We start from the raw sequence: 24,492 nt of genomic DNA on the forward strand, positions 1-24,492 counted from the left end.
ATTAGATGAATTTATTTCATTAATTACATTCATACTGACAAAGTATTGCCTTCTTGGTGTTATCTATCCTGGCTCTGATTTGTGTCTAATCTCTTCTTTTTATCATTCTATGATCTCTATACTTCCTATGCTAAGCTGGTGGTAAACTGTACCAATGGAAAATGGACTTTTCATGTATTGTATGGCAGTAAGGAACCAGATCAGTTTTCTTTACAGTGACCTTACACTAAAATTCTTGCAGATACCCAGAACTTGAGCCTTGTTTTAGATGTGGGAGGGAGGTGACATTATGCTATTAAGCCATGATACTGTACTACAGGCCTTGTGTGGGAATTTATAGACTTTTCAAGTAATCTTCACATTGTAGACAGTTTTTTCTTATACATTCCCTACAAATGGATGAACAGAGTGGAAGGTTATGCAGTTCATTACTGATTTGAAGTATGGTTCTCAGTAATGCCACTGTACTGGAAGATAGAACTTTCAGTTTCTTCCACTTTCCGTTGGAACCCACCTCATGCCTTCTAACCACCACTTTTGGATGAATGTAAATCAGGTGTATAAAATACGGGTTGCATTAGCCAGTTTCTGTTGAATTAATAAATCTGTTAAGCAACCAACAGTTCCATCTTTAGTGATGACTATAACATTTAGATTTATGCATGATTGTGATATTGTATAAAATGAAGACCATTTCACACATATCTAACAAATTTTCATGTGGTACACAACCACAAGGATTTACAGGATATAATCCACATAAACTGTAGGTATTTTTAGGAGTAACAGCTAGGTGGTAGATGGTATAAAATCAAATGAAAACGGTAACAGAGGTTCAGAAGTCAGTCTGCACCCTTTTAAGGGGTCAGCATGAATTAAATACAGCATTGGTAATTTGTATGAGCAGACAGTAAATGAGAACATTTTCAAGTAAGACCAGGTATCTCAGACAGTTTTCATCATTTCACCATTCACTATTTGGTTGAACTATTGAACAACAGTAATAAGTATAAGCATGTGTTTGAAAGCATCTGTATGCTGTTGAATCATGAGTTTTGTTATTTCCAGAACTTCATAACAGATCACTTGAAATGCAATACCCATATGATGTTGAAGTGACAAGGAGAGAAAATGAAGGTTTTGGTTTTGTCATCATATCGTCTGTTACAAAATCTGGTTCCACTATAGGTAAGTGTTTTTATGTTTGCTGGTCTTTGATTAATTTGTCATTGTTTAACAACTTGTTTATTATGTTATTTGAATTGCAGATCAACAGAAATCACAAAATCTCAGTACATACTTCTCAGATTTGATGCTGATTGAAATAGTAATATTTTGTTGATGCTTCAGTACTTTTAAAAGTTGCTTACTGTGCTTGTATTAAAATTTGTTTAGCTCGTTTTCATAAGTACTGTATCTGCAGTTCACTAAAACTCTGCATGTGCTAGCCTGTTCCATTAAACAAGAAGCCAAATTTTAAATTTCATAGTATTTAAAGCTTATGTTCCTCTAAGCAAAACAGTGATAAATACAATGTGTTGTGTGTTGATTATGGCAGTAAAGTTTGTAATAATAATTTTTACGTCTGGTGCCAGTTAGATGTTACAAACATCAATGGTTTATTTTAGTATGTAGAGTAAGAAAGGTCTCATATGCTGTTCATTTTGTAGGTCGGATTATTGAGGGAAGTCCAGCGGAGAGATGTGGGCGACTCCATGTTGGAGATCGCATCTTAAGTGTGAATGGTGTTGATATTAAAACGCTTCATCATGGCCATATAGTCAATCTTATCAAAGAATCAGGTTACTCAGTCACATTAACCATTGGGCCTCCAAGAGGTAAGTTTATAAACAGATGTTTATTTTATTCTGGTTGCTCTGCAGGGTTGGCAAGTAACAGGAAAATCTAAATACCCAAGAATAGCTTAGTAACCTGTGGAGTAGGAATTGAATGTAGGATGTTTGACTTCATTCACAAGAATAAATGTATGTCACTGATTGTCATTCTCTCCAATATTGAATTCTGCTTGAAACATGACTGATTAGGCTCCAGTTATAATTTTCCAAAATCTTAGGGAAGTTTGATAAATAGCATAACCTACGGTAAATTAGGCTAACTGGTGTAGACCAAACCTAGCCTGCATTCAACCAAATTACTATTCATACTTGGTGCAGTTAACCTTATACTATACACAGAGGACGGTTGTAATTGTATAATGCTACAGTACATCAATAGGTCTTCAGATGGCAATGTAGTATTGTATACAGCATAAAATCAGGCGTAACCAAAATTATCTTGGTATTCAAGTATTCATTGAAAATAATGACTGCACCTACAACTTTTTAGTAGTAGTATTTTAGTAATCCAGCTGTTAGCATCAGTTTCAGTTTTTCCATATAGCTTATTTAAAACCAAATTAGCATAATTATATTCTTTGTTAAAATACCTTTTCAAGAATTAGTAATAAACCTAACTTCTAAGAGGTCTAATGGGGTTCAAAAATAGCATAAAAGGTACATTTTACAGATACTACTTCATAGTAAGAAAGTTCACCTGTTAATCATTGTTAATAAAGAACAACAGTACTGAAGTTAAGGCTAGGTTAGCATAGGCTAACCTAGCCTTGAAGATTCTGCAAAATGACATTCATCAGAAATGTAATGTATTACTAAAATAATTTTCAGTAAAGGTGTAATGAAATATACTAAACCTTTACAAAATTTGCCTTTGTAAATTGGTGAGTCATAAAGGGTGGCAAATTCTTGTTTTATAGTTCTTAAAGTATCTTTTCAAAAGCCTAAGACAAGCTAATATTAAAATGTTTTTTCACCAGAGTATCCACTCTCAACATTGTTTTTAGTCTGTGTACTCTTTAAAGATAAAGTAGAGCATGCTCTTTTTCTTCTTTAAGTGAATGTATTGTGAATAGCACAATACTGATTTCAGCACTTGAATTTAATGATTTCCTCTTTTCCCATCAATTTTTTCAGATGACACTTCAAGTACCACATCAAACTCTCAGCGGGTAAGTACTGCAAAAGTATTATTTTTGCATGAGGAGGTTTGGTGCATTTAATTCCTTGAGGACTTGCTGACAAAAAAAGATTTGCTATCTTTGAACCACTTATCTTTTAAAGGCTGGATGAGCTTTTGCTAATAATTATGGAGTAGGTGGTTATGGTTATTACTGCTTAGCATGAGTAGTTAATAATTAACATTTTCACATACTTTCATGAATCATAAAAAAAGAGGCAGTGGAGAAAAAAAATAGTGTTCTAAAGAAATGTTAATAGTACAAGTTAAAGTGACTTTGACATTATGGCTGACTTCTTTGGACAGATTAGAACTGAAAGGAAGTTTATTTAAGGTTATGGGCTCTTTGGAGTTTGGAACATTGAGTCATAAGGAGAGCACAGGTCACGAAGGGTTTAGTGAATGTGAGGTAGCACAGTACACATAGCTGCTCTTGCAGTGATGTATGGAACTTAAACTGGTTATCTTCTGTTTGATAATGTATTCCTTTAATGTTTTGTACCATCCACACTGGTCTTGGGAATAAATTATCATCTTAAAAATACACAAAACTAGGCTTAGTAAATTAGTCCCATCAATAAAATTTTGGAATTTGCTTTAAAGTGTTTAAGAGAAATATTTTGTGTACATTATGTACAAAATGGTGAAGGGGGAGATAAGTATACTGTAAATGAGGTTTTTAAGGTTTACAGTGCACTAGTTATTTAATACATTTCAGTGGTCATGAAGCCTATAGTTTCGTACAAAAAGTACTGAATTATGAAAATTTAATTTACACTTATTGTCTTGTCAAGTTTAGATAACATATTTTGCTGGAAAAAGATTACCCTTGTGATGTATGTAAGCATTGAGGCTATGTAAGCATATGAATTTTAAAAGCTTGAACTTTTTTCACCTTTAAATATAATAAAAATAGATTTGAATCCATATAAAATTAAATTTAATTGAAAAATGCTTGAATTTTTTTTTTTTATAAAATTCCAAATAATTCTGCAGTAAATTTAAAAATAGACAAGGAAAATTTTGCTTTACAGGAATAAATCTCATTTACTTGTGTTGTTAGCTATAGTTATTATTCAAAAAGTTTTAATTTTGGGAAATTTTTAAAAATATCCTTTGTACTATAATGTTTGTAGTTTTAGTAAAATTCAATTATCATAAAATACATTATAGTGCATAACTATATAATTTGTGGAATATTCAATTCATCCTCCAGTAAAATGTTTGTAGTTTCAGCCATGGAGAATTACAGTAATTGTGTAAAATAATTCTTATCCATGTTGCAACAGGGTTTGGTAAGAATTGGTTACTAATAAATCGGTCGCATCTTAGTTATTTTAATTATTTTATATTAAATGGAGTTTATACAAGTTTGAGAAGCCTGATCTTAGTGTTACAATTTTCAGCTTGCAGACAAGAGAAAGAAAGTAATACTGATAATACATTGAATGAAAATGTAATTATTTTCAGTTGATAATAGGTGAGATTTTTATGGTTAACAGTGAGTTAACATACATTTTTAATGTTTGTTTTTATCATACAAGATCAGGAAGTAATCAGACTAGAATTTACAGAATATGTACATGCAATTATCTCAGTATATTTGAAGTTAAATCACATTTTTATTCAAATGGCAGACAGCTTCAAGTTAGTGGTATTCAGCTGTGAAAATTTATAGACATTTTTTCCCATTCAGCAAGTTTTATTATATTGAAGTACATTTTTATATTTGTGGATATTTGATTAGATAAGTGTATTATCTTAGAAGGTACAGGGTTAATAGGATATTACTTAACAGGGTGTAACCACTTTTGAAAGTAGGGGACTTAATAATTTCAGATATTTCAGAAAGTATCAGTATGACTTCGTGATAAAATCAGTGCACATTTGCTGCTCTGCTGTGTATTAGGGAAAATCAAGTTCATGTAAGATCTGCCATGACTCTAGTTACAGGAGTTGGTTTAAAGTTGTCATTTGTAGTACCCAATTAGTGCAAATTTATATGAGAGAACAGTGCTCTATATAGGTGAGCATAAAGCATTAGAAATGTAGGTTGTGGTGGCATAAGTAATTTGTAAGTTGCCTATATATAGAGATTAAGTTTGGAATCCTGGATTTCAACTTTTGCAATTTAACCTTGCCCAAACATCTGTCCTAATATACATTGAGTGCATTAGTAGACTGTGGATGCTAAAAATTGTTTTTTTTTTTTTTTTTTTTTTTTTTTTTTTTTTGGTAGTAGTATTACACCAAAGTCAGTGACAAGCCAAAACTTACCTGAGGAAAACTAATGCACCTTAATTTTATACAAAGACAGTACCAAAGTTACTTTGTATTCTTTATAGGGCAAATAAATATTAAGTATAGGAAATATAGGCAGTTAGTATGTCAGTACCCCTATAAAATTTAAGTTACCTAGGCTGATTCTTGGTTTATATTTTATTTTAGTATTTTTGTATTTAGAAACATTCCATAGCAAGGACTAACAGGAAACATTGGAGAAACAAACTTCTTTCTCAAGGCACAGTTTTTAGAGAGAAAATCATTTTTCCGTATTCGCGTAACTCATGTTCTTAAATATCACTTGACATTTACAGGTTTTAAGTGTTGAGGACCATGATATTCCAATGTTTCATTGTATTTTGTTGAATAAATTCCCACTAACCATCGTGTCTTAGATTTAAACTTTGGACAAAGTTGAAAGCTCTCATGACGACTAACAGTGACTGCTGACTGTTGACCAGGCTGACAAACTGACTGGTTTTTTCCTCAGAGCTCTCAGGGATCCATGATACTGGCTCAGGCCACACCAGTCACAGCCCCTCAAGCTGCCCCGGGCACCCCAGCCCTCACCTCTACCCAGGTGGGTCATACCCGCTGCCTCCAACTTCCAGTACCCATTTCAGTACATTTTTTTTATCAGTTTTTTGGTGATTTGGTGTAGTGGTTTGATTAGTAAACCTTCTATACTTTTGGGAGAAAGATGTAGGATTTAGTCATGTGTATGTGAAACCTAATGTAGATTTTCAGGATAAACTATCCTTTTTCAACTAAATGTATAATGTAGAATGGGGATTCATCCGACTTATGAGCAACATGTGTTGTTTTAATTAAGCATGCTGATACTATAACAAAGCATTTATTACGGTTTTGTGAAAGTGTTCTATGATACAGTATTCTTTGCTGTGGCTGCTTCTGATGTTGGGGAATTTTAAAAATAATAAAAAAAATGGGTATTGCATGTAGCTTTGTGCAAATTACTAGTAAATTACTTCTTACTGCTTACTTTTAGCTTTATAGTAGTGCATTTTTCGTTCATAAATGATTGAGATTCCTTCAATACTGAAAATAACCACAATGATGTGATGTTAATAAGTGAAAGAGCATGAATTCAATATTCATAGGGGAATTAGTAGTTGTAAAACTATAGTCTTTACTATATAATGTAAATACTGTATTGTATAGTAAACACTGTTATGTTGTAGGGCAATAAGTTCAGTAAAGAATTCCTGTCTGTAGGTGATAGGCCCGAATTAAAGGACTGCTTACTGTACTTGGTATCAGTAATCGTTTGCCTTCATCAAGAGACTTTTTCTTCCTTTTCAACGAGTTAGTTGTAGATTATTTTACTAAAATCTAGTGGAATCTCACCTCACTTTTAGCAGACACATCGGGGTCTAGCTTGTCTTGTAAGTGGTAGACGCCAGGCTAGTTTATGCTGTCACCCATAAAAATGCCAGACCTATTTAAATACCAAATCTTGTTTTGTTCCTATCCAAACATAACCTCAGTAATTTAGGTCAAGAACTTCATCTGTTATCTTGGCAGTAAAGGAACTGTAGCCCTTCACAGACTAGCCACAATCCACCTTTTATTAACCTTGCTAAGATGATATAGCACCTATGTGATTAACATGTGCTTTCGTTTGGTTCCACACTCATGAGACTTTTTTTGTATAACCACATCATTTGATCAGTTATCTGCAAATGATCCACTGACATCAGACAACATGGTCACTGGACAATGAATAATAACTTGGTCACAAGATGAATAAACAGTCATAGAACCAAGAACATACCTAAAGGACATTGACATGGATAAAGATTTATGCAACAGTGCAAGGTATCCTGGGTTGAGGTGAACCTTGAGTCAGCAGATGCCAACAAGTTTAAACAAAGTTGAGGTCACACGTCCAACGTTCACTTGAGCTTCACTAGATTTGTGTCTCTGTTACTGAATTTGATATACAGTGAAGCCTTGCTTTAACTGACTGATAAGGGGAGAAAGTCATCCATTAAACCTGATCGTTTGTTAAAGTGAAGCATTTTTTTTTTTTTTTTTTTTTTTTTTTTTGTCTTAAGTGATGTTTAACGGTAGGCTAGCCTCAGCCTAGGTGCAATAACCACCAACATAAATGAAAAGATTCAAATTATGAAATAAACTGATAATAAAGGTAATAAAACCCTTTTTACCTTATATATTATTGGCATAGGTTCATAAATAAATAGCTTATTTGAGGAATAATTCCATATCAATGAAATCAACTTTTATTTAAGTGAGGCCATCTGACAAAATGTAAACATCGAGTTATGGTTGCCCTCACAGCAACCTTTATCTTTCGGTAAACTTTCAGAAATTTTAATGGTAGCGTAATTACGGTAGTAATAACATTTAGGGTAATATAATAATAACTTCTCATTAAAAATTCATTATCATTTTGGTGGTCAATAGCAGTTTAGAACAATTCAGTCATATGAACAAAAATTATCGCACATTATTGTATTGTTATTTGTGATTGGTGATGGAACACAAACCTAATAAAACCATTTTTACCTTATATATTATTGGCATATCTTCTTAATAAATAGCCTATTCAAGGAATAATTCCATATCAATGAAATCAGCTTTTATCTATGCGAGGCCAGCTGATAAAATGTAAAAATCGTTATGAAATTTTAATGGTAGTGTAATTACGGTAGTAATAACATTTAGGATAACATAATATTCATTTTTCATTAAAAATTCATTATCATTTTGGTGGTAAATAACTGTTTAGAACAATTCAGTCATACGAACGAAAATTATCGTACATTAACGCATTGTTGTTTGAGATTGGTGTCATATTGTTTGTGATTGGCGATGAAACATAACATAATAAAACCACTTTTACCATATATATTATTGGCGTACTCTGTATCTTCGTAATAAATAGCCTGTTCGAGGAATAATTCCGTATCAATGAAATCAATGAAATCAACTTTTATGTATGCGAGGCCATCTGACAAAATGTAAACATCAAGGTTTGCTTGCACTCACAGCAATCTTTATCTTGCGGTAACTTTTCAGAAATTTTAATGGCAGTGTAATTACAATAGTAATAACATTTAGGATAACATAATACAGTGAACCCCCCGTATTCGCATTGTCAACGTTCGCGGACTCACGCATTCGCGGGTTTCTCTGTGGAACATATCTAGCCATCATTCGCGGAAAATTCGCCGATTCGCGGTATTTTTCACTGAGAAATATTGACTAATTACTGTATTTTCATATAATTTTCATGAATAAATGCACTTTTTGTGATAAAACTATTAAAATATTCAGGTATAAGCATTTTTACAGGGTTTTTCTGTGTTTAAGCTATCAAAATGGGCAGTTCTAAGTGTTTTTAGAGGGGTTTTATGCATTCGCGGATTTGACCCATTCGCAGGGGGGTGTGGGACGCATCCCCCACGAATACGGGGGGTTCACTGTATTCATTTTTCATTAAAAATTCATTATCAATTTGGTGGTAAATAATTGTTTAGAACAATTCAGTCATATGAACGATGATTATGTACAGTAATTATCGTACACTATCTTATTGTTAGGGGTTTGTGATTGGCGATGAAACATAAAACAATGATTTCCCTTTTAGGCGCAGTGTGTTGGAAAAACATGATATAGAATTGGCATTATTTTGTTTATTTTGAATTTCTATGGATACAGTAAGGAAAACAGCACTTGTAATAACATCATCTTTACATAACCAGTATTTCATAAGATAACTGTTATTGCAAAAGCTAGCCTATGCACACATAGTTTTATATAATTAACTTATCAAGTAATTACATAGCCATTGGTTAGGTTAGAGTTTTATATAATTAACTTATCAACTATTACATAGCCATTGGTTCCCTAACCTACAGCAGCTTAAAACTTCAAAATTCGCGCGGTGGCACTGTTATCTTTAGTGTGTAGGTGACAACGTCCCGCCCACCATCCGGGACTCGAGGAAACAACCCAGCAGAGAGCTCAATTCGTTTTCTGCCGGCTTCCGATTAACATCGGAAGTTTTCACGCAGCTGCTTCTTCGCTTTTCGGCTTTTTGCTTTGCATGAATTTGGTGTAGTACTCAGAATTTGTTGCTTTGTGGCTTGCTGCCATTGTTGAATTGTTGTTCGAGTTAACTTTAGTTTATTTAGTTAATGATGTCGGATTCCAGTTCATCTAGTATTCCCTTTTGTTCTGAGGATTGTAGAACTAGGCTAACTAAGCTTTCATATGATTGTCATACAAAATGCACTAAATGTAGGGGGACAAGAATGTATTAAGGATAATACTTGCATAGAGTGTCAGGATTGGGAGGATAGGAAATGGAAAACCTTGAAATCTCATCTAGAGAAATTAGAAAGGGATAAGAAGAGGAAAGCAGCCATTAGGGCTGAAAGTAGGGCTAATGCAGATTCCATTCCTTTGGAAAATGTAGGGGATGACAGAACTACCATTCCTCCAGTTCCTCCTCCTTCTATACTAACTGCTCGTACTTTACCATCTACTCCTGTTCCAGGTTTCCATGATTCTGCTCTTAGTGCAATTGCCAGCCTCGAATCTAGGTTTGATCAGAAACTTATCTAGTACCATTATGGAAATGGGATCAGCTATTAAATCTCTAATGGAGAAAAGGTTAAGCATTGACAAGGCAGTGAGAAGTGATAGTGCTGTGAATATTGAGGATGTGGCTGTCCGTCCCACCAGTGCTCCTAGACGAAGGTCACTGTTCCACTCCCCTGCACCAGGGAGAAGACATACCAGAGGTCCAAGGGAGGCTGGCCGGGTTTGCCCACGGGCAGTCCCCCCCCTGTCAGGCCTGTCGTGCACTCCCAGGCTTTGACTAAACACCATTGGAAAGGCATTCTTGTGCATCAACTTTCTTCTGATTCGGAATCTTCCAGTCCGCGCAAGAAGCCATATTGCTACTCTTCTTCTTCGCGCCCACTCAAGAGACATGCAGATATTAGCGATTCTTCTCCCCTGGCTGTCAAGAGGTACAGGGAGACTAGCCCCCAACCTTCCTACAGTTTTCAAGTCCAGTCTGATTCTCCTGCTCATCTTTGTCGTTTCTTCAGAGACAGTCCTGAGCGCTATAAGCGTTCTAAGCGCCCATCTTCCTCAGAGCGCCAAGCGCCCACCGACTTGCGCCAGACTTCCTCTGATGAGCACCCGGCGCCCGCCGACTCACGCCAGAATACTGCCAATGAGCGCCCGCTGTCTCACACCAGACTTCCGCTCTAGAGCGCCTGTCACCAACTCCTGAACTTCCAACGCCGACAACCGAATTCCCGGCTTCTGCTTCTGGAGCCAATGCACCTTCTTCGGTTATTCCGTCTTCCTCATCAGTCCAGGAAGATTCTTTAGCCCCACTCAAGCCCCAGTTGACCGAGCTTATGGGTTTTTTTTAAGAAATCCTCATCTGCTCCAGAGTCCAAGGATAAATCATTGTCTCCTATCTTTTCGGAGGAGGAAGAGATTGTTCAGGATATGGTTCCCTCTTCTTCCTACTCATCCCTTCTGCGTTTCCTCCTGGATAGTTACCCAGGCTTCTTCATGCCTGCTTCGCCTACTTCTCCAGCTTCTACCTTCCTCATGAAAAAGCATTCTTCAGAAGGTACCAGACCACCCAAGCTAGTTCTTTCCTCCTCCTCGAAGAAAGCTCTCAAAGAAGATGCCTGGCTGGCCGCTAAGAGAGAACAGGGCAAAGCGACTCTCGCTTTTCCGCCCGGCAAATTGTTGAAGATGAGGTACTCTTACTATGCCACTGGGGAAGCTCCTTCTTTAGGAGTTCCTGCCTCCTCCCAAGGGAACCTCTCTGGTCTGGTGGATTCATCTCGTAGAAAGGCTTAGTTGTCAGCCAAGATAATGTTTTCCTCAGCCAAACTAGACCACCTTATCAAGAATATATTCAAGGTGTTTGAGATATTTAGTTTCTTAGATTGGGCCATCGGGGCACTAGGGAGTAAGATTGAAGACTGTCCTGATTTAGCTGAAGATCTTGCCTCCGATTGGCTAGGAGTTATTTCTTGCTCAGACAGAGCAATTAGAGATGGCTCTTTAGAACTTGCCTCCCTATTTTCTATGGGCGTCCTTAAGAAGAGGGAGCTCTGGTGTTCATTTGCCTTGAAAGGAATCTCACCAACTCAGAAGTCAGCTCTACTTTTCACTGCTTTAGACAAGTCTCACCTCTTTTTTCAACACATAGTGGTGAAGGATATTCTTTCAGACTTACAGAGTAAGTCCATCTCTTGGCTTGTTGCCTCAGTCCACTAGTCACCCTAAGGAGCCTGTGCCTTCCACATCTAGATCATTCTCCCCTCTTCAGTCTCAGCCCTTTCGTGGAGGGAGAGCTAAGACCCAGCCTCGACCTAGATCAAACTTCCGACTTCCTACAAAGTCCATTAAGAGGTCTTCCTTCAAATCCAACCCCAAGAAGTGAGAAGTTAGTCCTCCACGCCCAGGTAGGAGCCAGACTTCTACTTTTTTGGAAGGAATGGGAGAGCAAAGGAGCAGAACCCTGGGTGATCAAGGTTCTCAAGGAGGGCTACTCCATTCCTTCGCAAAGACTCATCCTTTGGTTACATCTCCAGTTGCCTTGACAGCGTACTCAAAAGGTTCCACGAAGTTTTTGGCCCTCTTTCAAGAAGTCGAACTCCTTTCCAGAGGAATAGTGGAAGAAGTGCTAGAGCCCCACTCAGAGGGTTTCTACAATCACCTTTCGTGGTTCCGAAGGCCTCGGGGGGGCTGGAGGCCTGTTCTGAATGTCAGCTCCTTGAATGCGTTCGTACTGAAGACGAAGTTTCACATGGAGACTGTTCGCTCTGTCATGTCCTCAGTACAACAGGGGGACTGGATGGTCACCCTGGATATGCAGGATGCGTATTTTCACGTCCCTGTTCATCCAGATTCATGAAAATTTCTATGCTTTGTTTTTCAGGGCAGGATACTACAGTTCCAGGCCCTATGCTTCGGCTTATTGACGGCTCCTCAAGTTTTCACACGAATCCTTGCTCATCTGGGGAATTGGCTTCACCTTCTGGGAATCAACATCAACTTATATCTAGACGACTGGCTTCTCCACTCGTCGTCAGAGGAAAAGTGTGCGGAGGACTTGAGAAGAACTCTTCGCCTGACACAGGAGTTAGGCATCTTCATAAACAAAAGGAAATCCCCTCTGATTCCATCTCAGGAGATTCCTTATGTAGGGATGATACTGAACTCTCGAACTCTCGGACTTTTCAGGCTTTTCTGTCGCCCAAAAGAGTCAAGAAGTCCCTTCAGACTTTCAGTCAATTCCTTGCTCTTTCTTCCTGCTCGGCGGTGCAGTGGATGAGTCTTCTGGGGACCCTTGCTTCAGTAGAGCAGTTCATAAATCTAGGCAGACTGCACATGAGACCCCTTCAGTTTTTCCTCAAAGTGAATTGGTGCAGAAAAACTCAACCAGACCCTTTCATCTTCCCGATTATGTCGGAAATCAAAGAGGATCTGCGGTGGTGGTCGTGCAAGACAGACTTCAGGAAGGGAAGTCTCTTCTCCCAGTGCGCCCAGACCTTCTATTTTATTCAGATGCCTCTGATCTAGGCTGGGGCATGCTTCTGGAAGGTCGGGAAGTCTCCGGAACATGGACTAAAGTACAACAGAGTGCTCACTTCAACGTAAAAGAACTGAGAGCAATTCATCTGTGCCTTCAATCCTTCTTGGATCTGGTCCGCGGCAAGAAGATCGTAGTACACGCAGACAACACCACAGCTCTTGCATACATTCGCAAACAAGGGGGGCACTCATTCCTTCTCTCTGTACAAGACAGCGAAGGATCTCCTTCTGTGGGCGAAAGAGAACCAAGTCTCTCTTGTCACCCGGTTCATTCAAGAGACGAATTAAGCCGCCTCAAACAGGTCCTTCCAGCCGAATGGACCTTAAACCCAATAGTCTGCGACAACGTGTGGAAACTATGGGGCAAACCCACAGTGGATCTTTTCGTAACATCAAGAAACCACCGTCTTCCCCTCTTTTGCTCTCCAGTCCCGGATCCTCAAGCATGGAGCACAGACACCATGCTTTTGGATTGGACAAATTTAGATGTGTATGCCTTCCCTCCTTTCGGAATGATCAGGGAAGTAATCAACAAGCTGTAAATGCATCAGAACACCTCCATGACCCTTGTAGCCCCATTTTTGCCGAACAAGGAATGGTTTCCAGACGTGATTTGACTCCTGGGAGACTACCCAAGACTCCTTCCACAAAAACGGTCTCTGCTCAGACAACCCCACTTTCACAGATTCCGCCAAGGGTTATCCGCTCTGGCCCTGACAGACTTCAGACTGTCAAGCACCTTGTCAGAGCAAAGGGGTTTTCGAGACAAGCTGCAGAGGCAATTAAGAAATGCAGATGAGCCTCTTCTACAAAGCTCTACCAATCAAAATGGACAATCTTCAGAAGGTGGTGCAGCAGCCATAACGTCTCTTCTTCTGAGACATCTATAAGCCAAATAGCCGACTTTTTGATGTTCCTTAAGTCCGTCAGAAAGCTATCGACCTCTACCATCAAAGGGTATAGGTCGATGCTCAGCTCAGTTTTTAAGCACAGAGGAACGGACCTGCCTTCTAATCAAGATATCACTGACCTGATCAAATCCTTCAATACCTCCAAGAAAGATAGTTCTTCCAGTGTCTCTTGGAACTTAGATGTTGTACTGAAGTGGCTTTCAGGTCCTCAATTCGAACCTCTTCGTTCTGTTTCCCTCAGGAATCTCACGAAAAAGACTCTTTATAGTGGCTCTCGCTACTGCCAAACGTATTAGCGAGTTACAAGCAGTAGACAAGAGAATTGGCTTTGCACAAGAGGATGCAGTCTGCTCTCTTTCTCTTGGTTTCCTCGTAAAGAACGAGGACCCTTCTAAACCCTGGCCTAGATCCTTCGCAATCAAGAACGTTGATATACGTTATAGATATCTCAGGACCTGAGGAAGAAGAAAGACTCCTCTGCCCAGTGAGGTCCCTCAGGTACTATCTTCAGAGGACGGAAAAGATTAGGGGACCTTCAAGCAACCTCTGGTACTCTGTTAGAAACCCAGTTTGCCCACTCTCCAAAAAATGCCATATCCTTTTTTCTGAGAGAATTAATAGTAGAAGCCCACTCTCAAATCCAGGAAGAAGCCTTTCCTTTACTTAAGGTTAATGCTCACGAAATTAGGGCAGTTGCAACTTCCCTCACTTTCAAACACAACTTGTCTCCCTCTTCAATCCTACATACATTCGATGTTTTGGAGATGCAAGTCCATATTTGCTTCACACTACCTCAAGGACATAGAAACTGTATATGAAAATTGTAACACTTTAGGACCTTTATCCATGGCTGGCATGGTGCTGGGAGAGTAAGCATAGGGAATCTATCTGTTCCTTTGGTATCCACTCGCCTTGACTTATGGTTTTGAGTTGTTGGGAAGCCTGGGGTACACTGTACCTGGAGTACCCACCAGTTTGTACTTTATTTTGATAATGGTTGGGTTTTGGTTTTACTCTGTGGTGTAGGTGATAGTGTTGTCATTTTGTATTCTGGTCTTTGCCCTGGGCAAGGGCATCTTTTAAAACTTTGTCAGCATACGGTGTACTTCCTCCGTTGCAAAGTTCCCACTAATGCAGTGGCGACCCTTGGCTATACTGCCACGTCCACTACAAGTTGAGAGAAGCGCCGATCAGAGGCAGTACCTACCTGCAGCAGCTCTCTCAACAGGTAAGGAAACAACAAACATTTATTCAACGTTAGCAACCTTTCTAGTTCAAATTCATTACTTACTTAATGCTTTGGAGTAGAATATGTCCATGCTCTTTCCCACCTCCTTATAATTTGGAATCAGCTATGTAATTACTTGGTAAGTTACTTATATAAAAATAACATTTTTATGATAAAATAAAGTATATAAACTTATCAAGTAATTACATGATCCTCCCCTTGCATGGACATTAGGGCATAAAGCGAATTGAGCTCTCTGCTGGGTTGTTTCCTTGAGTCCCAGATGGTGGGCGGGACCTTGTCACCTACACGCTAATGATAACAGCACCACTGCGCGAATTTTGAATTTTTAAGCTGCCGTAGGTTAGGGAACCAATAGCTTTGTAATTATTTGGTAAGTATATATAAAACTTTATTCTATCATAAAAATGTCATATTTATAATTTAGCAGTCATCTTACACTGTTGTCTTATACTACAGATATGAGATAAATTCATGAAAATTTGCTATAATTTTCGATCTCGTCTTATCTAAAGGTTGTCTTGTACATGGAAATACACGGTAAGTTTCAATTTTGTACCAGTGCTGAGGTTAGTGCACGAATAATTGTAAACAATGACAGCCACTACCCTTGGCTGGATTATGTCCGTTAAACCCAATGCCCGTTGGTTCCCAATCCATTAAAGGAAGGTTTTACTGTATACTGTTTTTGGAACCTTATTTTATGGTATTGTCCATTATTTGCCAAAATTTATAGTCATGGTCAGTCAATGCAAATTCTGTTATAATGCATTTTATGCTCTGTATATAAAAAACAGACTTCAATCTGATTATGCAGGAAGGATTGTTGTTCATTTCTTTAATATTTGACCTTAAAAGTATTTGTGGGCACACAGTAACAAGCATTATGTTTAATAACTGTAAAAGCTCATTAACTTGCAAAGCAAGCTCTAAAGAAGAGTCTACTCTTACATGAAACAAGAGAAAATAAAAGTTGCTCTAATGGGAATATGAACCTGTGCTTTCATAAACGGAGTTTCTTGCGCAAGGTGTGGTTTGGCTGTCACTGACTTACCTAGAAAAGCAAAATCATCCCTGTGTTCATCTCCTGTATTGCCAAGATTTGTCTTTTATGTGTCACACGTCGGTGCCCTTTTGCATTTTTCTCTGCAGGATTTTTTCCCTCCCAGTGCCCTGTGCCCTTCCGGTAGCCTAGTGTGTTATTCATAAAAGCTTCACTACAATTTTTTAATACAAAGGGAGGCATTTCTGTGATTGTTTTGTGCTTTTGCCCCTACTTTAGTTTGGCCCAGTGTGTAGTGTGTTAGCCTCCTCCATTGTGTTTCGAGGCTACCATGGAGGACACGAAACCTGATTTCAGTTGTTGTTTGGGTAAGGGCAAATCCTGTAATAAATTTATTTCCTCGATAGCTGTAGATCTACACTATATTTCTTGTCTTGGACAAGAATACAGAAGGGAGGCCACTTGAAGAGTTTGTGGGGTGGCAGTCACCCCAGTGATCTCTACAAGAAAAGGCATTGTAAGAAGGGCAGTTTCTCCTCCAGGGAGGCCACGCTTTGGCTGTCTCTTTGCCCTCTGGGTATTCTCCCATTGCTGAGACCACCTTCCCCAGCGGTGCCTCCTGGAGGAACTTCTGCCTCTCTGTCTTGACAGCATCAGCAGGTGAACCCCTCACCAAGGACATAATCAAGAAAGTCCTGTATTTCTGAGTTAAGGGAGGTCAGCCACTCCAACAGACATCAGCAGGTGATCTTGAGAGGGCCCCATCATTGTCTTCCTCCAAATGAAGACCAGGGAGGACAAGGGTCCTCCCAGTCTTCTCATCCTTTGTCTTCCGACCTGAGACCAGATAGAAACAAGAGAAAAGTTAGCAAAGGGAGGTTGAGGATAGATTCAGCAGGCCCCTTCCATCCCTCTGGCCAAGCATCGGAGGATAGACAGGTCTCGTTCTCCAGGACTCAATAGGGGAAGCGGACATTCCCTTTTGGTTGCATCAGTCACCTCCTCTATAGTCTCACTGGCTTCTCATCTAACTTCCTCTGGCCTGTAGGACTAGCAGGAGGAGCAGATCTTCCTAGGGCAATAGCAGAGCAGGGAGACAGAGCAGTGCTTTTAGGGCGAGCAGTCAGATCCTGTCGTTCCAGTGCCAAAGCAGTTTCCCTAGGCACTCTAGCAGCAGAAGGCCTCCATCCTGCTTGCAGAGCAGATTGGACATGGGTAGAAGTTTGTCTCGTGACAGGTGGGACAGAGGCATGTCCTGCTCCATTCCCTCCCTCTCTGATAGCACTCCCTGAGGCAGAGCAGTGACAGGCAGGATCAGAGGTCACCTCAGCAGACCCTGCCAGCAGGGAGGACAGGACTGAAGCAGCTAGAGACAGTCAAGAAAGGGGAGGACCAGAGAAACTTTCTCCAATAAAGGTTAGTAGAAGGGAAAGGGTTCATGGAGTTTGTCATGCAGATCATACAACACCTAGGCCTGGTGGACCTGCTGATCTCCACCCCTAAAGACCCTGCCTTGCTCTCCTACTTGGAGCAGGCAGCAGAGAACCCCCCAGAAGTAGGCACTCGGTCCGACTGCCCTGGCTCCTGTTGGTCCAAGGCTTGGTGAAGGAAGTGAACAGCCTGGTAGCAGGGACAGAGAACTTCTTAGTGTCCTCCAGTTTGTAGAAGCTCCTGCCCCTCCCCACCAGGTGAAATACTACGTTCCCAAGGATGCCTTTACCATCCCGAAGTCATTGGATTCCAACACCTGCAGGTTGGCCAACAGTGTGTCATTGGAGTATTTCTGTCAATAAGGTGTACTGCTTAACAGCTGGGGAGTAGGGAACCTGGAACTTACATTGGCAAGGGCCCTGAGAGCCATCTCTTGACTGGACAGATGCCAAGGGGCTTGACTCAAAGACATCAAGGATGCTGTCCCACTGGAGAAGGTGGTCTTCCCTCAGAAGCTACCTGGGACCCTCAGGAAAGGTCCTCTCTTACATCATAAGGCAAGTGGGCCATGCATTGGCAAACATTATCTCTGGAGAGTTGGCTGAGCCTCAGAAACAGCCCTCTTCTCAGTTCACCCTACTACTTCCTGCCAGAGTTGGTATGACAGGCAATTGACATAAAGAGGGAGAACTCAACGGATACCCTCTTATTGCAAGTGTTGTCTGGGAAACCTGCTCCAGTCTCCTGAGGGTTAACAGTCAGACCCCCCCCCCCTCTCCAGAGTAGAACCACCTTCTCCTCTAGGCATTCCTCCCTGCAACTGAGGTTCCAGTAGCAAGGGTAGGCTGGACCAAGGGCAAGGGCACAGATAACCCCAACCAGTTGTTTCAAGTTAAGCCAGTGACAGCCAGTGCGCACCTTGTGTGACCTACTCCATTTGTGAAGGCGCAGGTTTGTATCCTATGAAAAATACAAATTTATATTAAAAATTAGGTACAGGTATTAGGAAAAAAGCAAAGTGGTAAGTTAACAAACAAATATTTACTTAAAAAAAAAACAGCATTACCAGTAAAAAACTGAAGACAATGGCTTTTGTTGGTTCTCAGTGGCATTGGCTTTTGTCTCTTAATATTGTAGCCTCTTTGAAGCTTATGGGTATCAGCATCTACAATACTAACAGGAATACCATTTTTCTATTTGATATTAAAAAGGGATGAAAAGCTTCTGTTACTGGGCCCCTGTCATGTGCTGTAGCCAGAAGAAGGGAGTAAAATAACAAATATCAAAGAAAACTTTTTTTTTATGAATTATTCTTCATGATAAAACTGTAAATAAAGTTAAAAACCTGAAGAGTATGGTGGAAGTATTGAAACCCAAGAATTCTCCAAAAAATAAGACCATATGTATTGACCAAAAATAGGTTAAAGAATTAAAAAATTAACATGGGCTTACTTTCACTGCTTCCCAGAATGGTCTGAAATAATTTTCTTTGATAAAAACAGTTTTATTCAAGTGCGTAAACTATTACTGGAGTAGACTTTCAGCTTGCATTGGTATTTTACTATCATCAAAAGCAAAATCTTTGCATCCTCTCTTGGACATGGCTAAAAAAAAGTCCTCATTAAGAAATATGTAAAGCTGTACATGTGCTCATTTTATGATGTACTTATATTGGAAAACAAGAAATTGTGTTATTACAGCATCATACATTTTGTTAAGATACAATGGAAAAATAAACTGTCAAAGGCCATACTCGTCCCCTGACAAACATAACAGACCATTGATGAGCATAAAAAATGTAGCCTATGCTGGAACTGGCAACATAAACATAGGTAAAAGGTCAGAAGTTGGATTGCCTCGATCGTGGCAATTCAACTTTTGCCAGCAAAGTCTCAATTGTGGCATTTTGGGGCATAAGGGTTAACCACATTTTACAAAGTGTATTGCACCATGAACAAAGGGAGGGCAAGGTTGACAAAAACATCATGATAATGTATGGACTTGGCCTGAGGACCAGGTAGCAGTTTAAGGACTCCTCAGAGTTCACTTTCACTGCCTCAGGTGTAATACTTGTGTCATCCTCTACATAAATAGGTGGTGAAAGTGAGGATGTAAGAGTAAGAGCAGGGACAATAATGGGTGGGCAGAGTGGTAAATACAACTGCCCATCCACACTCGTACCTGCTTTTATAGTCAAAAGGATATACAGTTAAAACAGATGCAGTCACCAGTAAAAAAGAAATACCCATGGCATTAATCTGTAAAGAGAAAATTGCTAATATGTAGTAATAAAATTGTAGAAAAAATCCTCATTATAACAAAAGAGAAAATATACAAAAAAACTTTTTTCCTTAGGAAGAGAAGCTATATATGTACACAATATTTTAGGCACTTCACTATGCCACTATTTTCAGGTCATAGGTCTTTCATATATGTTACGGATCTAAAGATGAAAGGTACTCCTTTAGAGTTATTTACAAAATTAATAGTACTGCAGATAAATTCTAGTTAAAATTTATAAGAAACCTTAATTCTTGATTGAAATATACTTAATGATTGAAAGAGCCATACTTCAAATGAATATGTTAACAATCAGTACTGCATTATCTGCAAACATCATCCACTCCACACTAGTTAAGGCTCATTTTCTTCTTGTACAAATGTGCACCTACAATGTTTGCCTTCTGATCTCTTGCATCACTCAATTCATGAACAGGTACTGTAAATGGTTGTATTGTCAGTATCTGACAGTGACAGGTTAAATGATAGATATCCCTTAAGGAATATAACACTCACAGCATACATTGCATAGTTCACTATAGATGGTGCAAAACGTTTTTTGCAGTCCTTTTAGTCCCTTAGGTCTCATCTCGCATAGCTTTCAAACTTTAAGCAGCTTGAATCATAACCTTTTAATTTAACGATATATTTGTTTGAGTCCTACAAGGGCTTAGATATCTTAATTGATGATGTCAGTTAACTGCTCCCAGATAAAAAAAATTGTATAGCAAGACAGTACCATTGTGTCTATGCTCTATTCTGTTAAAATAACAGATGAAAATTAATGTATTCCCTCTACCAGCAAATGCAGTAGTCTAGAATTTCTAGCAGCTTTGTAGGTGTGCTGAATTGAAGATGCATTTGGAAGCAAACTAATTCTGTTAGTTTTTGAGCCTCTTTATAATCCATTGCCAATTGCAACAGACTGTTAACGTTTGCTGAGATTAATTTCTGTCCCAAATAAATGTGTGGCAGCTATTTGCTTAACCCTTAAAAGTGGCATTTGTTTACTGAATGTTTACCTCCTCCCTGACTGAAGGTAATTTTAATTATTGCAATGAAATATAGGTACTGTACTTGCAGTTAGGTGGGCATTTAGATCTATCTGCTGTTTGCCTTGCCATTCAAATTATGAAGTAGCGTAAGCATTTCTATGCTCGTAATGGTTGGTCTGAAGATTTTTTCTTGAATGAGTTGTCAAAATTAAAGACAGAAAGTCTGGACAGTTAGGTCATAGAGAAATCAGACTATACCGTATTATATCTTGATGCTCAAAATAATGTTCACTTTGAATAAATCGATTTAAGAAGATAGCATGCAATTATTATTTCATCTCCAGATGAAATAATAATTACTGTAAAACATACATAGTGGAACAGCAGGAGAGAAGTATAGTCAAGCATCAAGTAGATTTTTGGTTGAGCATGAAATAGTTTCACATTCATGGTTCAGCCAATTTTTGTGGCCTTTGATTTACACTTTTACATCAAAATCTTTTTAATAAGTATAAATTTAAAGTTTCAAACACCATTATACATTTGTTAATTTATTTAGCTCTCACAGGGCTGGCATCAAGGATTGTACTTCATTGAAATTTGTAAATTTTGTACATGGGCCATAGTTCAAGCAATAATAGGAAATTGCACATAAAATTGCTGACTTTAGGTCCCTTTTTACAAATTTTAGTTAAATTTTTTATGTGCAAAATATGTGCACTTCCATTTTTCCAATTTTAATTAGATTTTATATGTAGATTTATTTAATTTCTCTACAACCAGAAATGTGATACATGATGCTTTAATAATTTTATTAAGTATATTTCAAGTATCATGAAACCTAAAGGTTCATTACTGGAAATATGTTTTGATACTTCTGTGAGAAACATTGTCATTTTAACATGTCTATTTTTCAATACATGCCTATGAGTGTTTTATCAGTATATGTCTTTGGTACATGTGGATAAAAGCCCTACAAAAAAATTATTTATGAATGTCATTCAAAACCCAGTCAGTGGTTATAAACATGTTGGCAGTAGTACAACATTTCTGTGTATATAAAACTGCCAAAGAATAGGGTCTCCATCCTTTGCTCCCTACATCCACAGAATTTTCTTGTAAGGCCAGTTTGTGTTCTAAATAGTTTTGCTATGCAGATTTCTCTGTATTCTGCATGGCCTTCTTTCTACTATATCTTGTTGTGACAAGTCTTTGGCTCTCTTTGTTTTGGTAGCACTAATGCAGATGAAGGGCAGCATTTCTAATTTTACTTGACCATTTGTGCACAATACACTCATGACCATAAAAGATCACTTGTCATTGCATGCTAATGTAGACTTTGATAGCAACAGTTGTACAGCTTTTTTTTTTTTATTTACTTGAGGCCCGTTATTTTGATAGACCTATGATACTTGTGTAGGGTAGTCATTTTTGATCCAGAACCAATTTTATGGACTCATTGGGAAATAAGAGTTATATACGGTTGCCTCTTTTTTACAAGTTATTTCAATTTTTATTGCTATTGAAAAATAAATGTAATCATTGAGATTAAAAATAAATTAAAGTCTTGGTGCTAAGCTCAAAAAGATATATGAATTTGATAAACATGGCTTTAGTAGTCAATGTCATATTAATAAGTATTGTACTGTATAATTTGGTGATATGAAAAACCTGTCAATTTTATTTTTCACTTACTTTTAGGCTGAGAGTGATGCAGGCGATGATGGCGAATATTATAGTGTGGAACTTCAGCGAGGCAAGCGAGGCTTTGGATTCAGTATTAGGGGTGGCCGTGAATTCCACAACATGCCACTTTTTGTACTCAGGATAGCAGAAAATGGTCCTGCAGCAGAAGATGGGAAGCTTAAGGTATAACTTTTATTATTACTTTATCTATGTTTCTACATTTCCCTTCATTCATATGCATTTAGTGTTGTTTGTGGACCCAGATTGTCATTGTCCGTTTTAACCAAAAGTTTTTCCAATGAAAGAAACAAATTTTCGATAACTATAGGGCTGTATTAGTAATCAGATAGACCTGTGATTTTAATTTACAATTGGAGAGGTGTGGACTACACATATTCTATAACTGGGTTACACTCCCAACTTCCCATTGTAATTGCACACTGTATATTGTTATGTATATCTTAACTTTGATTTAAACATACCTTTCTATAATGAACACCATATTCTTTGGAAGCTTGATTTTCAAGTCAGTGGCCCCAGTGGGCTTGTTCTATATGAATAATAATATTTTTGCGTAAGTCTTCATACAATGCAAGTTTATTTATGCTTTTCACTGATGTTGAATTTGCAATTCCATAATTTTATTAATATTGTGAGAATATTTTATTTCCTAGGTTGGAGATCAGCTAATGGAAATTAATGGTATGTCAACCAAAGACATGACTCATGCAGATGCCATTGAATTAATAAAACAGTGTGGAAGCAGTGTTTCCTTAATGGTGAAACGTGGTGGAAAATTGCCGCAGCATATGGGTAAGTAAATTTTTGTGAATTATCTGCCCCTTCTGCATATTCAGGTGTTGGCCTGAAATTTATTGTTATATGTATAAGAAACCTAGTATTTTTACTATGAAGTATTTGCTAAGTATGTTGATAGGAGTCAGAAATTTCATGAGCCCAGACTAGATAGGTGGATTTCTATCAAGACAACAGCTAAGGTTTCATATGAAAGCACAGGTGGATTGCTTTATAGAAAATGTCTTTGTCACAGACGTCCAGCAGTTTAAATGTTTGTGCTCAATTTCAACCGTTTAAATGCTTGTGCTCAATTTTGTATTGTAAATCCAAAATAACAAGCACTGATTTACATGACAAGGTACGTATTATTTCAAGCATCGTTATTTTGATGATGATTTTACTTGACCTTCTAATAAACCAGAATTTTAATTCTGTCCTGGATAACTGAAACATCTTTCCTTGTGTTGAAGGAATTATAGTTGATGAGATATGCATTACTAGTTCTTCACTTGTGTTGAAGGAATTATGGTTGATGAGATGTGCATTACTAATTTTATAAATTGTGTGAAGACCACACATCAGTAAGTTATGGTGAATTTAAGGAAAGACAACCACTAGTTCAGGTATTATATTGGTCCTTTGGAAGGCGTGTGAAGCAATTTTTGTAAAGGTAACAGAGATTAAAATCATACAAGGGTAGGAGTTGAATTTAGATGAAATGTATCAAAATTGAAAAGAGAAACCAAAAGATCTATTTAACTCCTTTCTGGCCTTTAGTCATTGCAAACCTTTTGCTGAATTATCATTAGTCAGTACAGTACTGGTTGTAAAAGGTGCTTTATTTTCTGTTGAAAATATAATTGGCATTTTAGAGAAAGTTATAACAGATTCAGAATTTGAAAGAGATAAGGCATTTGACAAGGGTTTGATAGAAAGTATTGAAGAAAGGGAGATGAAATTGGTTGGGAGTTGGGGCTAAGTGGAATGGAAATGGAAAGTTGACAAGTACAGTATGTTGAATGAAAATATTTGCCATATGATGACAATCCAAAGGATAAATTGAATGAGCCAGGACATATTAAGAAATAATAAAAATATAAAATACCATAACAGTATTTGAAAAATGAAAGCAAGTAGCAAAGTGGATAAGAATTGGATTTGAGCTAATGGGCAAAAAAAGGATGATACGAAAAAGATTTC

The 24,492-nt window shown here is 38.0% G+C and overlaps 1 protein-coding gene across 23 annotated transcripts in view; it reads left to right on the forward strand.

Moving 5' to 3' along the window:
* LOC136831518 (membrane-associated guanylate kinase, WW and PDZ domain-containing protein 1-like) overlaps positions 1–24,492 on the forward strand; it is a 266,401-nt gene that overhangs the window by 238,302 nt on the left and 3,607 nt on the right. For 12 of the 23 annotated variants that reach the window (XM_067092239.1, XM_067092145.1, XM_067092128.1 and 9 more), the window contains 6 exons: positions 1,069–1,188; positions 1,671–1,838; positions 2,991–3,025; positions 5,807–5,896; positions 22,510–22,677; positions 23,169–23,307. In XM_067092239.1, coding sequence (XP_066948340.1) covers positions 1,069–1,188; positions 1,671–1,838; positions 2,991–3,025; positions 5,807–5,896; positions 22,510–22,677; positions 23,169–23,307 — 720 coding nt within the window. The remainder of the gene's footprint in view (positions 1–1,068; positions 1,189–1,670; positions 1,839–2,990; positions 3,026–5,806; positions 5,897–22,509; positions 22,678–23,168; positions 23,308–24,492) is intronic. The other 11 variants (XM_067092250.1, XM_067092224.1, XM_067092191.1 and 8 more) reach the window with 3 other exon arrangements.

Source organism: Macrobrachium rosenbergii, chromosome 4, assembly GCF_040412425.1.
Source record: "Macrobrachium rosenbergii isolate ZJJX-2024 chromosome 4, ASM4041242v1, whole genome shotgun sequence".
NCBI classification, from domain to species: Eukaryota; Metazoa; Arthropoda; class Malacostraca; order Decapoda; family Palaemonidae; genus Macrobrachium; species Macrobrachium rosenbergii.